Below are 17,357 nucleotides of genomic sequence, written 5' to 3' on the forward strand. Positions count from 1 at the left end.
GCATCGTCGTGTTGTTCTGAATTCCTCATTTTAGTGTGATGACAGCTGGGCTAATACAGGTGTCACTGTAGATGCTGAAGGGCATCAGAAACATCTGGGCTGATAGATAACATGGGACTTAGGACAAACCTGTACCTTTCTGGAGCAGCAGCTGGAAGCCAGGAGGGATATCCTACAGCATCTTAAATGGCAGTGGAGCCTGATGCAACTAAATATCATTCCGTAAGTCCTGAGTCTGCAAATGAGAATGTCTTTAAATTTAAATTCACCCTGCAGTCCAGTGAAATTGCAAGAGCTGTTCTGCAAAGATGAGCAGATGCTTAAGTGTTTGTGTGACAGGAATCTGGGACAGAGAGTATTATTGAAGACACATAGCTCTTGCTTATTTAGGTTTGGTACACCACAGGTAGAAACTTCATCTCTCCATATCTCAGTTTACAAATCTTTGAGATGGTATAATACTAAATAAATGAGGGGAGCGCTGCAAGAAGCAATCAATGTTTCCACTCAGCTTCTTCTGTGTGGTCATTACAGAACTCTGTTTTCATTCCCTGCTTGTCACATCCGCAAATATGGAGATTGCAAGCAGTTTTGTTGTCAGGAGAGTCAGGTGGATGGGATAGATTAATCCGGATTTGTTACTCATAGGAAGCAAACCAAAACCAATAACAAATTAAATATAAAAAGGGGAAGTCTCCTTGGGAGCCACGCCAAAAGTTGAAGAGTAGTAGTCACCACAGTATTATCTACCTAGAGGTTAAAATAAATCCCTGACAGTTATTGTTTCAAGGTATGAAAAGGAAACTTTTCAGTTTATTACAGTCATTTGACTGAGGCTCTCATACTCAGAATAACACTGAATGCATTGAAATAGAATTGTCACAAAATTATTCACAAAATGTCAAATAACCTAAAAAAAATGTAGGTGATACATCCAAACTCACTTCAGGTTTTTTGAGGTTGAGAGAGGTATATATTGATATATGTGTCTCTCTTGCATGTTATTGCATGTTTTTATTTCACAGCTAAATGGAAGCTAAAGAAGACCTACAGTTAGGTTCCCCTCTGGTGTTAAATGTTTCTATTTCCAGGAAGTATGGTATGTTTCCTATGGAGTCACAGCTGGCTGATTTAGGCAGCTGTAAAACTAAATAAATTATTTTTTGAAGGGATCAGATGAGGTACCTTGTCCAGTTAGAAAATATGTACACAGTTAAATGTGCCGGCCTTGTATCAACTCACCTACATTTGGTTCCCAACAATTTTTTTTCCCATTGTTTTGTGAGACTGTTATCTATCTAGGGCTTTGAAGAGTCAGAAACATTTTGGTTAGTCTTGCTGTGCTGAGGTAAACATTTTGTAATCTATTTAGTGTGCATAAAACACAGCTTATTTATGTAAACATAAAGCAGATACATTTGAGGCTTATTAAATGAGATGATCTGCGTGATGCACATGCAAGAATAGGGGAAGAAGCAACCCATACAAAGCAAATCCAGAAATCCTACCACTACTGTGTCCTGAAAGAGAAAATTTCTGTCAAATTTTGTTTATTCTTCATAAGTTAGTTTTGTCACTTATCAGGTTACATTCTTTAAAGGAGAGAATTTGTGTGAACACAAATGGATCTGTCAAGTAGATTGTTCACTTGAAAATGAGACCTGTTTTTAGATAGAAACTCTTCATGGTGTCTAAAAATACAAAAGATATAAATAGAGTTTTTCTCAGTATCCAGAGGACAAATCATAAAATATGAGTTTTCTCTTGCAGATCTGAGCAAGAAACATTTGAGCAGACTTTTATTTCCTGCTAAATCCTTCTCCAACCTGATGAGCAGCTGGTTTGCTTGTTTTCAAAGAAGACAGCTTGCTTGCCAGGTGCTGTTGCTCACACTTCCACATCTCTACATGGCATAAAAGTGTCACAAGAAGGATTTATTTCTCATCAAAGCTTCAATTCAAGAGCGCTCAGTATTTCTGAGATCTTAACAATGAGTTCATACTTAGAATACCTGTCTTTCTAACTTACTGTAATAACCCTGTAGTGCCAGAGAGATTTAAAAAATCTGAAGACAGGCAATAAATTGCTACCATATGAACTGTGTGAACCAGAGTTGTACCATGATTCTCAGGAGTTTCATTTATGTATGAATACAGAAAAAGACTCATTAATGAACTCTATGAGACCTCATCTGATGCTGGCAGACAGGAGACCAGTGATTACTTATATAAAATCATAATTTGACTTGGGCTTTGAAATCAACATATCCACAATATTGTATGTCCATAAGATCACAAACAAGTACAAGAATATTTACTGTGAATGGTTTTTATTATCGTTACATCCCTAACATACCATGACAGTCAGGACTAAAGACAGTAGCAAAAACTCTGTCAAATGGCTTTTATATTTCAATTTTATACATTCAGTGACTATAGACAAATCAATAATTAGTCCAACATTAAATAACAAGTTCTCATTTATGATGATATTATGATAAGATTAAGGATATACATCTGATTTAGGTGTCAGGAAAACCAAATTATGTAAATTCAGGGACAAAGATATGCTTATTTTCTGTTGTTTCCATGAGGTGGACAAAATCAGTATTTGCTATTAACAATTCCTATCCCTTGCCTTTAGTAAAATACCAGATACTAGTAACTATGGCACACCTCCAAGGCTGCATTAGTTCACCTGTGGCAAGAAAAAGACCAGACTGACAGATGGGGAATGCATTATTCCAGTAAATTACATTTCAGGGGCTGAGCTTTAGGTTATGGAGGGCAAGTTTTACTTTGTTTGACTTCATTAAAAGGTTTCATGCTTCAGCAGGGTATTTTCCATATCATAAAAACCAGATCACTCTTTAGCAAGTATTCATGGGTGATTAACACTATTCACACACCAGTAAAATCTTCTTTTAAGAAAGCCAAGGACAAAGGCTCCCTAGCAGAAGTTCTGAACCAAAGCCCATTGAAGTAATTGAAAGGCCTTCCATTGACTCCAGCGGGCTTTAAATTGTGCCTTAAAGAACTGTGATAGTTGCATCCCTAGTGCAAGGTTCATACCTTCTGCTTCTGTGCACGTCCCCAAAGTAAAATCAGAGTGGAATCTGGATCAGAGAGTTTTCTGTTCTGTTGCACACAGCTAGGTCAGCCTGTTACAAAACAAACAAACAAACAAACAAAAAAACACAACTCCCCCACCCACCCCCCCCAAAAACCATATACAATGTCCTTTAATTTTCGGTGGAATAAAGCTCATAGTTAACAGAGAGACTGAGCCTCTCACCTTCCACACTTTTACATTCTCAACAGGTCTCCAGTTCTCCATCCCTGCTTTAAAGTAATTTCTAGTAATGGGTTATGAGTCACAGTTTATAATGCCTTCTTTTTTCCTAAAAAGGATTATATCTGAGTGACCTCTTCAGGACTCTAGTGTCCCAAACCCATCCATATACTTTCAGGACAACTATCAGCAGCCATTGCACATCTGCTCATAAGACCACACAGGAGGACAGCTGACAGTTCTCTCTTTCAGGCTTGGACAGTATGTCCAACTGTGGCAAAGAAGCTACACACAAGAATGTTCCTTGCTGACTCTACTCAAAGTGAGCTGAATTATGAGGCTTTATGGAAATCTTGACCTGAACTCAGCTGTTCATAAGGTTGAGAATAATCTAGAAAATGTATTTGTACAGATCTCCATTTACAGCTTCAACAGAGGCAAGCAGCAGAAACCCATCTTTGTGAAAAATGATCAATTAAATATTTGACCCTTACCCAAAGGAAATCAAGAATAAACAGAATTTTTGTAAGTCCTTTCTCTCATTTCCATTTTGAACTCTGCACAACTTGAAAAGAGGTACCAATTGCAAACTCCTAGATACTTCAAAAATGTAAATCATACAAAATTAATTCAAAACTAATCTGAAGTAGAAAATAAAATGGTAAACATAATAGCTATAAAATAAAATGAGTGAAGTGGAGCAAAGCAGTCTGCATATAATCCCCATCTTAAATGCAATGAATATATCAAAGATTTTTATAATTATAGATTAAATGTTGGTCTCATTAAAGGGAGTGGGGACTTTCTTATAGACTTCAGTGAGGCTATAATTTCATCTCCTATCATTATTGGTGCTGTAGAATCATGCCTAACTATCATGATTCCTATATTTTGAAGCCCCAACAGAATATGAGCACTGTTTGAGCTCTTGCTTAACTGAGACCATAAAAAATCACCAAATTATTTTCTGCAGCCAACCCAGAAAGTAATCATAGCAGTATAACACATTTTATCTAGCTTTAAAGACTTCAAATGATAGAAAATTTACCGTATCCTTTGGCCACGGGTTCCAGTGTTACTTAAGCCAGTGCTTAAGTGCCTTTCCTTTAAATAATTTACACCTAATTTACAGTTTGAATTCTGCAGACTTCAACATTTAACTCTGTGTCTATGCTTGATAGATGAAAGAAGTGTTTAGTGTCAGGTGTCACTCCCCTTCACACTTTGTTAGAGATGCTGATTAAAATATCTTTTCATCTTGTCTGCAAGAAGCTAAATAAATTGAACTATTTTAGTATACCATCAGATGTGTATAGTTTTTGAGCCATAAAACAGTTTTTTAACTCTTCTCTGGAAACTCCCCCTTTGAGTCACATTCTGAAAACATTTACCCTTGGTAATGGTTGATATGCCAAAATTATGTAGAAATACCATCTTTATTTATTTCCTTCATTTTCTGGGAAAGCTGCTGCCTCATCATTCTTTGGGCAGTGCTGTAAATTGTCTAGACACCTGATTAATTTGAAGACTGCTTTAACCAACATTTTGTTGGTAGAGAATGGGTAAGTTCCGTTCATGATTTGGCAGGAAGCAGTCAGACAGTATTTACAAATTCCACAGCAGCTGTCATGAATAAAACATGTTTTAAATATCCAGGACCTTAACCACAGGTAAAACATGTAAACCATAGTTAATATCAATGCAACAGTAACCTTCTGCTTTTTTTCTCGTAATGAGGTAATTCAATTATATTAAAAGCACAATTAATGAATTTCCAAGCAGGTTTTTCTTTAAAGAAAAAAAAAATCATTTGTTCTGTTAATAATAAAGGTCTTCCTGCTGAAATGAATTATTTAAAACCCATGGAGATACGTCTTTCCACTGTGTATTGCCATCCTGTAGCAGCAACGTATTACTCAAAATACTCATGTAAGGGAAAGACAAGCTCAGACCACTTTCTAGAGTAGAACCATACATTAGATCTGCATGTTTAGTGCATTAGCACTCAGTTTCCCCACAACTGCTAAGCTCTTTTCTCAATCAGAAGTCACAAGAAAGTGGGTTTTACTCAGGTTTGAAAACATAGGGTTTTTTCACAAATAGGTGACAAGGCATAAAAAGCTATCAATATGAGAACCTTTGAAAATAAAATAAACCTTATAACGATATAGTATATAATTCCATACCCCTAAGCAACATCTGTTTTCTAATATATAAGGAATTACAGGTTTTAAACCTTCACTGAGTTTACTCAACTTCTTTATTTTACAGTGCAACTTACAATCTTTCAGGTAAACAGAGCAGCTATGGGTAGACAGGAAGCTCATAAATAAATCCTTCCCTTTTGTGCGCGTTAGAGTTGGTTAGTGGCATCTTTCAAGATAAGTCAGCACATCCCCATTGAGTCTCAGCTAGCTAAAAGTCAGACAAAATATTTTCATAAAGAGAAGTCCTTTCACTCACCAATAAATGAGGGGGTGGAATATCCTCACCCTGAAGATCAGGACATGGAGTTAGATCTTTCTCTTACTGGCAAGTATACAGTGGGAAAAACATGATCCATAGAGCCCCATCTGGGGATAACATCTTTCCCTGTGGCTCCATGATTGTAAAACCTGGCCTACTGCCTTTCCTGTAGTTGTTGCAGAGGGGCAGGGGCAAATGCTGAAGTATAAATCTTTACAGAAGTTTTACCCTCTCTGCATCAGTTGAGATAGTTTCAAACTTGGAGGCCTTTTGGGAAAATATTCATCTTTACTTTCTGCTCTGTAAAACCACTCCATAGGAGAGGAACTCTTCAACATCCTTCTCATATCTTTTTAGCAAAACATGTGTTGCTGGATTCAGAGGCATGTTTTAGCTTTTTTGTCCCAAACTTTGTCCATGTCTAGGACTCATATCATGATAAGACCCAGAAGTGAAATGTCTTTCTCACCCTACCCCCCACTTTCCTTGGAAATAAAGCTAAGGCCATTCAGGTCACAAGGGACTATGGTGCAGTCTGATAGTTCCTGAGTCTGCTTTTCAGAGCAGAGTAAGGATCTGCAGAGCATATCAGCAGATTTATCCACCTCACAAATGTGTTACTTACATTGGCTTACATTGAAACTATTTCCTTCTTCTGTAGTGTCTTTCCAGTGATGAATGCGTCTTCCTTAGCCTGTGGGATTGCTGTTTGATATCATTTTTATTGGAATTAAAGAAACAAAGAGAGAACAAAAGAACCATTAGGTATTTCCAGAGTCTAAGATGAAGCTAAAAAAGTCAAAACCTAACATGAAATAGGTGTTTTCCATTATATGGCAGCACACACTGGACAAATTAATGTCCTGTGAAAGTCATCTTTAGGTACCTGAGATAGATCTCTTTAATTTTAATAACTTGGCATTATATGACTTGCTATTGCTTCTGTTAACATTTATTGTAATTCATTTATTAAAGAGAGCAATAAAAAGTCAACAGATATGTGAAAGAAGTATCAAAGAATTGTTTCAGTCGAAGGTGGCCAGACTAAATAGTGTCCTTTTCCTTATCAGTGCTTCTGTTACATTTTGACTTATGTATCTACATTTCCATTTATATTTTATACAAATTTTTGTATTTTTTAGAGAAAGCTAAATTATCCCTGTCATTATTTAGCAGAGCAACAGCAGCTTTCAGATATATATACAAGCTTACTGTACATAAAGAATTTAAGTTTTGAAACAGGAAAAAAAACACGTTTTTTTGTCTGTCTTATGTTGATCACAGTTTAATCCCCCCCCCAAAAAAAAGGAGACTTTATCATAAAATGGTGAAGCTGACGTTTATTTAAAGAAGAAAAACCTGCAACAGGCTAAATCAATGCATTAAACCAACAAAACAGATTTGGAGTGATTCCTAAAACAGTATTGACTATACCTCTACAGATATTTCATCTGAAGAGCTCAAAGCACAATGCAAACCTTTAGTTTTGCCTTACATTATACTGGTGAAGTACATGCCTCCTTCTGTGTTCCACATGAGCAGTGAGGTTGCAGGTCTGTGAGAGTCTAAGGCAATAAAAAATTCTGGGTTTATGGTCCTGCCTAGTTCTCTGGATCCACTGTTCACTATGGCTGGTGTGTCCCTGCTCCAGCTCTGATTTGATCCACAGTAACCTGGGTCAAGGACCTAACCTGGCAGAAAAAGATCAGCAGAGCAATAGTGCCACACTAAGGAAGGAGCTGAATTGCAGTAAGAGTAGCCATGATCAGCCTAAGGAATTACACAATTGCCGGTCGAATCTGCTCCTTTTCTTTTGTGCTGAAAAAATAAAGAAATAAATATAATCACATTAATAAAAATATTGAAAAGTTGTTTTTAAGGTTTTTTCCTAACCTTTTAGCAGGGGAATAATCATCTCCATTTCACCAATAAAAAGCTGTAATATCTCCTATTTGATTTTCATAATCAACTTCGTGCTTTCTCCTGCTTTGTTATCCTATTTGGGTACTTGGGAGGAGCTCCATCTAATCATTTGCCTTGTTATTATTTTCTTGGGGTCTCATGCTTAGTCTATGCATGCACAGACTATGTTTTTGCATATATTTAACTCAAATATAACTCTATGCATTACTATAGAAATTAGCACAAAAAGCCTTTGTCCAGGACTCGAGAAGCTTTTTCAAACAAGTGATAAATCATCATAATAATGCAGAAGAGAAATAGTAACATTGATCATGATGATAACACATCCTCTTCTTTATCCTGCTATTACTGAAGTCAATAGTAAAGCTGTATTTACTTCAGATGGTGTGAGATTAAGCCTTACAGCATATTATTCCATTTGATTTTGACAATATTTTTTTATAAAATGTCTTCAGCATAAAGAAAACCCTTAACTTTATAGCAGTGCACACACACAGACTTGGATTGAAAACGATACAGATGTAGATATATCCACAGGATGAATATAATGTATGCATATGTGTATATATTTTTTTTCCAAGACTCCTAAGGTGATGTAGGCCTTATGTTTGCCCTTAGATTGATATGTCTGTTAATCTCAGAACTCCCATCAAGGTTAGTTTTATTATCTCAGTGAACAGTAATTTAAAAGAAATAGCATTTTGTTGAACTTCTGCTTAAATCCAAGCAACTTCAGATAAAGACAGTCTGCCTTGGTGTGACGTGACTTGAGAACTGAAAATGCAAGTTCCTCAGAAACTGCCACCCACTTTCATCTGCGTAACACTCAAAGCCACACTGTGTGTTTATATTAAGCTCAAAAGAAATTAATTAGTTTTTAAAGAAAAGTAGCTGTAATGAAAAATCTAAAATATAATTTTAAAACTGTAATTTAATACAAATTCATGACATCAACGTCTGCGTATGCAGAGGTTCTATTTAATTTTCATTAAATAATGTAATAACTTTTTTCAAATATCATTTGACACTAGTAATTCCTTTTTTATTATGCGTCTTATATTAAAATGATCGGCTAGTATTTCATGCTAAGACTGCAGGCTGGTCTGTTCCAGCTGCTTACACTGGAGCACCCACTGGATGGCAGTCACATACAACTTTGGAAACAATTCAGCATAGTACTTTAACTCACAGACCTGTAAAGAAACCCTAGGTTCAGTGCCTCCAGGGAAAAAAATTCCTTTTATTAGATAGTACTAGTTTAGTACAAAGACAAGCAATAAAATGAGAGGACAGAAATTTCACTATTTCCTGACTATTGTCTTGTGGTGCACCATTTCATTCCGGGTGCCAGGATTAGAGAAGGGTGTAGCTCAAAGCTGGTTGTGGAAAGCAATATAGGTATCCTCCTGGGACAAGAGGGAAAAGAAATGCCGGAGCTGACAGTGGAACAGAACCTGGCTCTATCACTGATCACAAATGCTTGCCCCAGAAAATCAGTATAAACAGTTTTTAAATAGAGATTTATTTTAACCAGGAATCAAAACAACCTGAGACTTCAGCCATTAAACCCTGAAAATAGTCCACAGCCGAACCCATTTTGAAATCTTTCCTTGACTTCAATGAGATCTGGAAAATATATGTGAGTGGATAGATTCAATTATTCACTCACTACAAGAGATCAGTTTAAACGAATAAACCTTTGCAGTAAACTGGCTGTACCTGCTGGAGCAGACAATGTAACACAGCATTAGTCTCCTTGTTGCAGTCCCTGATTCCCACATGTGGCAGGATCTTTTGCCTCTGCACCATGATGGAATGCTCTGCTACGGCGAAGTCCAAGGGGAAATGAGGTCACTGGAAGAACGTTTTTTTTAATTTCAATCTGGCCAATATTACTGCTGCCTAACCTGTTCCAAGATGAGGAAAATTAGGGCCTTTCCACATCCCGAATGCTAACTGAAGACAAAGTAAATTTCATTACACCACAGCTGGCAGGCTTTGATATTCTATAATTGTCCATGTGAATGCTCACACAGGTTCATCATTTAAATTGACTTTTCGTTTTGATGTATGTCCTGCAGACACAATTAGCGTACTCAGGTAGAGGCAGTCTGTACAGTAGGCAGAGATGATTTTTTATTACTTGTTCCTAAGTTTCTCTAACGGAGTAACACTTGGACCATAGCTACAGATTTTGTATACCCACAATACACTGGTAAGTTAAATCATAGATTGATAATTATTATTATAATTTATTCTTATTTTATCAGAATTATGATCATCTGATCAACACCACTGCTCAGATTCCAACTCACAATAAAAAGAAACATTTAAACATTGCTCCAGGTTGATTTTGAAAAAGGAAGAACCTAAATGTTGATGATGCTGATAGATACCAATGTATGTGGTAGTACGCCAGATTATTTTATAAGAGTTACTTCGGCTTATTTTAAGTCAGATTTATAAGAGGAAAACCTAGGAGATTAATCCTGTGTATGTATCAGAAATAATTCCACCACATGCAAAGAAATCACATAGGTTAACCTCTTGGCATATGAGAGGATGGACAGTCAGGGTTTTGTGGATGTGTTCACCAGTCTTTTCCTAATACAGCTTTCTAAAGCCTATGCCTTTCATTTAACCTTATGGTTAAATGAAATTAACCTTATGGTTAATTAACTTTAAAGGTAAATACCATGACAGATATGAGCCATTTCTATTTGTTTTATGAAATAAGGAAGGAATATTTTTTTCACCTGATGTGCCTGCAGTTCCCATTGACAATGGGTCTGATGCTTGTAATGTTGGATGCTGGAACACATATTTCCCTTCCACCAGGGAAGCCAATAGCAAGCACTTAACTGGAGTCTGTACTTAGTGGAATCAGCTATGGTTAAGGTTGAGATCTATTTTGTATTTTAACTCTTTGTATTTGCTTGGCTACCCCATTTCAAAAACAGCTCTCTTCAATTTGAATTTATATAACTCTAACTTCAGATAAAACATGTGTTTCTGCTGTTTATTAAAAATATTAGGAAAACTGTTGAAGATGCTCTGAACAAATGGAAACTTCTTAGTTTCTGAGTAAGAATATGGAACTATGTTTTTGCATATATTTAACCCAAAATAATCAGTATGAATACTAGTTTGATCAATTAGAAGTCACTTATGGTCATGAAAACTTGATAGATCTCTTGTGATCTTCAGAGACTATTTTTCCTTTCTGTCTACTATGTATATACACCTCTTTTGTAATTTTATGGGGCATTACAAGAAACAGAGGACCCCTCTTCTCCAATTATTATAGGGTTTTGAGATTATTGCCTCTGCAGACTCATGACCCTGGGAGGCTTTCCAAGTACCTGAGCTCACAGTATTCCAGGATAGCATGGAATTCAGCCCTTCCTTCTGCTGCCATTCATTTACTTTTAGCCACCAAATTGAGCATTTGCAGTACCATTAAAGAAAAATAATCCACAATAATAACATTTTTAAATTAGAAATACGACAAAAAAATATGTGAAAATATTGAATGTCCTTTACTGTTGCCATATCTCCAGAACTACTACTTGCAATCTATTGTACCCTCCAAAGTCTTAAATCACATTTATGAGTTTCTATCCTGTTTTGCGACAAGGTAAGGCCAGAATAAGATAAACTATTGTTGTTATGTCCTATTTAAGCCTGTATAATAAACACATAAACCTGAAAAAATAAATAACAACAGCAAAGATACAAATTCACCCCACTTACCTTTATGAAATACGAACATCAAAACTCTATTAATCTATATTAAACTATCTTAATAGCACTATTACTAAGCATAGGCAATTCATTTTATTACTCTCTTTCTTCACATTTTTCTGTTAAATAGCTAAAAACTAGGGGGAAATAATTCTAATGTAATGTGATTGTTGTGTCATATCGGGGACCATATGCATTTCTTATAGATTAAACTATTTAGCTAAGATGATTACTCTTGAATTTATTTTTTATGTTTCAGTAGGTGTCATAACCGTCAAATAGCACAATATTTTCAACAAGAAAATAACAAACATGAAGTGCCAAAAAGTATGTCTTATTAATTTATGACTTTTCTGAAAGACTTTTATGAATTTTCTGAATTAGTCTTGAATTCCCAGCTATGTAAATCTGGAATCAGCAGTAACATAGGTCCCAAATGGAAATCTGTTTCTACGGAAATAGTAATTTGTTTTATTGTTGATGCTGTTGTTATTTTTAGCAATTATATTGAAGCACACAAGCAAAACTGATGTGATTCTACATCAATCAGAATTAAAAAAAAAAATCCAATGCAGGTATTCTCTAGGCCTTGGGAACTGTGGAGATGGCAGATATGGAAGAAATGGTATTTGCTGTTGGTTTTACTTTATCAAAATGAAAGCAGAGTGTATCAGAGAGAGGTGTAAGTGACGGCATAAACTCTATAAGGTAGACCTGATTCAGTAGCACTGTAATAAGCAGATCAGTTCAAAATACTCATAATTTCTTTTCTCTTTCTCCAGCTTGATCACTATCCTCCAACAAGTTACAGCCTGCCAGCTGCATCTGACATTCAGTTCAATTCCCCAAAGGCACTGTTCCTAGGAAAAGTTATAGGTAAGATTTCGTTTTATACCTGGGACAATGATGTGTGTCCAGTAGGACAATTGCTGGACATGTCATTCTTGACCAGAAAGTGGTTATATTGGAGTCATACCTAAAGCAGAGGTTGTGTTCACCTGATAACATAGGCTGATGAGCACACAAATAAGTGATTGTCTGCCATGCATTGAAAAAAAAATATGGGCAAAGAGACACTTGCAACACCATATTTGTGAAGTTTCATTGCATTGTCAATGTTAGGTGGAGGCAATACAAGGAAATTATTGAGACCGTTGCTTCTACAAGGAGATACTGAAGTTATTTGGAATATTATCGTTCCCTGTGAAGTTATAATGTACCTTGTATAATGCCTTTATCCATGCAGACAGCTTTCTTATCCCAGTGCACCCTCCTGTGGCATAATTGTTGCTCAGCACTCTAGCAGAACTGCCACTCTCTCACAGTAAGGCCCACCAGTGAAGTCCTTTGGAAGTCTCTGACACCTACAGCAACACTCATCTGGATATTTTCTATCCCTTTTATGGACCTCATGGTTATTTCCCAGTGCAGCAGCTTCCTGGCCAGCTCCCCAGATGAACTCAAGAGGCAATATAGATGCATCTTAAACTGACTTGGACTCATTTTTAGGCCATGCTACATGCCATTGCTTAATTTTTCTGCTACTGACATCTTACATGAATTTCAAGGGTTACTGACGTCAAGAATCAATTATTCCCAACATTTACAATTTGTGAGGAGGGCTTATTCCCCCTTTTCTGAGATAAAGGGGTGTTAATGTTATTTCTTCTAAGCACTTTGTACAGAGTGGTTGCTTAAACTTCAGTGAGGGTTTAATCCAGAAAACTGTAAATTTTTCTTTGTTTAGTGGTGTAAGATATTAATCTGTGAATCCCATGCACTGATTTTTGAAGTGGAAAAGTATTTGACCACATAGCTAATGTGCCTTTTTGAAGATACACTTTTCCATTTGTTTTGTTTTTAGAATTTAACATGTTGAACTTCTGTGAAAGAGGAAATGAAAATCCTTCAAAACGTTTGGTCAGCAAAAGAGTCATGAACTATTTTCTGGTACTCTCCAAGTCAGTTCTGTTGATATTACAAAAGATGAGGCAGTCTGGCTTTGGTCAATATCTGGAAACAGGGTGCATTCCACCTCATCGCACTTAATTAGAGCAGTTGGACTGGAGCTGACTGTCTGACTCAGCCAGGCTCATGGCGTCTTCATACATTAATTCAAAGTGAGGAGACAGAAGACTTCAGCAAGAGCCTTCAGAAGCTGAAATAACTCTGCAGGAAAGGAATGGGATTCCTGGCATTGAATACTTAATTTTTCTAATAGCATGGGATTATATTAGCACTTTGCAAATATGATTCTTTTGCTTTTTCCTCTCTGCTTATGTTACTGTCTTTGCAAATAAGACAAAAGAACAATAAGCAAAAGAACATATCAGTACCAAAGTACGAAAGAAACACACAAAAAATCCTTTTATTCTTTCTGCCAAAGAAAAATTGAACTTCTCTGAAGAGAGATGGATTTCCCAATGTAAAAGTGTTGTGCAACTGACCATGTCTACTGTGCAACTCTCAGAGTGATGTTGAATGAGGGAAGAGCACAGCTAACACGGTTACCCAAGTGCAGCAGTTTGAAGGGCAAAGTAGACATAGAATTCTGTATCTTTAAAGCTTCTAATTGTCCCATCATACCGACTAGGCATGTTTTAGTGGCCCAGAGGGAGTAAAACCAACAGAAGATCTGGATACATAGATCAAATTACAATTTGTACCCACCTGCAATTACATTCTCTAAATGGGCAATATGGGAGTAGCCTCCCATTTCACTGCTAGTCTGGCATCAGTTGCATTCACTTCCTGTTGTTCCCATACTATGCAATTCTCATTTGTCATCAAAAATGAATGCAAGGCCCTATTTTTTAAGACAGATGGGTTTTTGAAAAACACTCTGGAAGAATCTTACTAAGAAACTGATCTTCCATCTGTCTTATTTCCATTTTTATTAGTGTTATTTGCATAGGAGCAGCTTCTTCTGTCACAGATGTTTATTTGCAGATAGTTTATTTGCTGCCCATCAGAAATGGTCTCTTGTACAACACCTACTCCAATGCAACATCACTTTCTGCTCTAGGCGTTACAACAATATAGTTGATTAATAAAATGTTGCCTCATAACTGTTCATAATATTTTCTGTAAAGCACAACAAAAAAAAGTAATTGAATTGCAGTTGTAAACAGGGAGAATTTCTTCTTCTTTAGGTTGAGGTGTTTTCTGCTTTCTTGAAATAATTGCCAGAAAATGCAGTTGTTCTCTGGCTTGGAGAACACTGATATAAATTAATTTTAACCTTCTGGGAAACTGGAGATAAAGGCACTTAGTATATAATTCTTATTCAGGTATTGTATTATGATTTGAGGAGTGAAATAAAGCTGAAAGAGACAACGAAGGAAAAATCCTGTTTTACGTGCATGTGTAGTAACAAAAATAATAGCACTAGAGAAATGCAGCGTTTTATAAAAATGAATGAAAGGTAATGGTAATGTTTCAAGGAAGTTCTTTAATCTGTTATTTAGATACACTTAGGCTTTAATGGCTGATACAGACAAGGCAAGAGGGGAAAGCTGGCTATCTGGATGACCCGCTGTAAAGAGAAAAAAAACAAAAATTAGACAATGTGACAGGAATCTACATTTTCATTTAAGCTAGAACTTGCAGCTCATTACTACGGTGGAAGAGAGAAGAGGTTTGACTTTTCCATTAAGTATAGCGGGTTTGGACGCAATACTCAGGTTTGTCTTCACATCCTTTTTGGAGACCTACACCTGTACTCTCATAGTCTGTACTTTATTACTAAAAGTGGAGTATTTCTTTGGTTGTAATATGCATTCATAAAGAATTAGCTACGCATAATTAAACACTACTTTTGTAAAAGTATTATTCTGGTGAACAGAAATAATTTGAGAGTTTCTTAATAGGATATATGATTGACCACAGGAACACCAAGATCAGCCATGAGTTGCTCTTGAGAAAGTGTCAGGGAGGTAAAGGAAATGTGCTTCTTGTCTGTTTTTCGTCTCCAGCAATTAAATTATATCTTTTCAGAAATACCTAAATATCCACTTGGAAACAATTGACATAATACAAGTCATCTATAACACAGGTTATCAATTTCAGAACTGACAGCTGTACCTGCAGCTAATCTCTGTAGGCTCTGTTTATGTCTCTACCTCAAGCTAGTGGTCTTCAGGTACTTCCAGTTAGAGTAGCCAAAAGGGACCTTTCAGGTCTCCCTTCCTTCTTACAAAGCAGCTGCCATCACTCTACAGCTAAAGAGAGATCCTAGAAATCAACCCCAGGGGCCTGGATTCTTTTCTTAAAAGGCAGTTTCCTTGATAAATAGTGGTAGAAAGTCCATTTCTGGATGTGGGGTTTTTTCCTGGTGCTAATGTAAGGATGTTTTATTGTTCCCTGACTGGAGTTTCTTTGTTTCTTTACCGGGATATGTGGTGAAAATATAATTGGTCAGGAGACATTTCCCTGGATTCATTGTGACATTCACCACCTTGCACTGATGGAAGGTAACACCATCTTACATCTAGCCGAGTAATTAGTTTCAAATGTGCAAAGGAGAGAACATAGAAATACTGCAAAAAAAGTAGGAGATAAATTACATTGCTCGCATGGTAAAGTATAGAAATAAAAACTGCGTTTTTTTTTTTTTTAATGGAATCTCTCCACAAATAGCAACTGAATAGTAGGAGGCAAAAGTTCAAAATCCTTTGAATTTCCAGCAGGGAAAATGGCAATTATTCCAAGAGGTAATAATTCTTTACTCCTAGATAAGATACTTTCTTTTCTGTAGAACAAACCTGGCAGTTTGATGCTTCAACACTTGGAGCTGAATAACAGCAATGACCTACAAATTCACCTATTCATCTCAGTAATTCATCCTACCAAAGCTATCACACACTTTCAAAACCAGCTTCAGTGTTCATCTTTGCACACAACTCCAGAGTTTTATCACTTAGAGGGTTTGTTTCACGCTGATGAATGAACATTTCATCTCTTTGAGAAAATTAACCATCATTGAAAAGGGGGCTTTGATAGCCTTTATAAAAAAATTCTGTAAAGGACATAGTCATAATTGGTGCTCAGTTTGAGTATGCTGCTAGACATTGACATCATCTGATGGGAAATTAATTCTAATCAAATAAAACATTGAACCAAAATATCAGTTTAGAATTAGATCTCTGATACTGTAAGGTATTTTCCTTAGCTCTCAAATTTGGATCCTAGAAAACAGTGCAGAGCTGTAAATAGGTCATGAATAACCCAAAAGTATTCTTCTCCTGCACATCTTTGACATGCATCTACTACTACTTCATGATCATAATGAGGTTAACACTTCATTATATATGTTAGCAGTGTGGCAGTCAGAGCTCCAGAGCTTGAGCTCTGCTGCTCTCCTTCATCTTACAGTGTAGGCAGACAGTCTGAGAGAAGGATAGCCTAGCCTACTTTCACTGATAATGAGCAGAAAATAGCTAGCATGCAGAAAATTCTTCCACTAACTTACTTCAAAGTAAATGCCTGCTGCTTCATTTCTGAGCACCAGTATTAACATTCAGTACTGTAATCTCAGTGAGAATACATATTGTCAAATTAGGAGCCCTCCTCCTACAGTAGATAGCAGTTGAATATTAAAAACGTGCTTTCCCCTCCATGAGTCACATATGAGTTCTCACACAAAAATATAACATCTGGACAATTTTCCTTGTCCTGCTGCTCCTATATAATACTATCAGCCTGGTTGAAACAGCTCTGGGATTTAATATTGTCTGTCTCTCTGGTCTCAGATCTGCCTATCTGTCGGTAACTCACTCTTTGAAGTGTTTCAGGTAAAGGTGGAAATGTTCCAAAGCTCTTCTAGTTAAAAACCAACCAAATAAAAAGTATTTTTTTTCTTTTGTTTCAGACCTTTGTTTTTTTATCTGTCTGGTTTCTCTGAGAAACCCTACCTACAAGCCCCATTCAGAAAG

At 36.4% G+C, this 17,357-nt stretch overlaps 1 protein-coding gene across 2 annotated transcripts in view; it reads left to right on the plus strand.

Annotated features, from left to right (window-relative positions):
* Positions 1-17,357, plus strand: part of CNTNAP2 (contactin associated protein 2) — a 1,030,565-nt gene that overhangs the window by 954,293 nt on the left and 58,915 nt on the right. For both annotated transcript variants that reach the window (XM_032681831.1, XM_032681841.1), the window contains one exon: positions 12,207-12,300. In XM_032681831.1, the coding sequence (XP_032537722.1) occupies positions 12,207-12,300 (94 nt within the window). The remainder of the gene's footprint in view (positions 1-12,206; positions 12,301-17,357) is intronic.

Source organism: Chiroxiphia lanceolata, chromosome 1, assembly GCF_009829145.1.
Source record: "Chiroxiphia lanceolata isolate bChiLan1 chromosome 1, bChiLan1.pri, whole genome shotgun sequence".
NCBI lineage: Eukaryota > Metazoa > Chordata > Aves > Passeriformes > Pipridae > Chiroxiphia > Chiroxiphia lanceolata.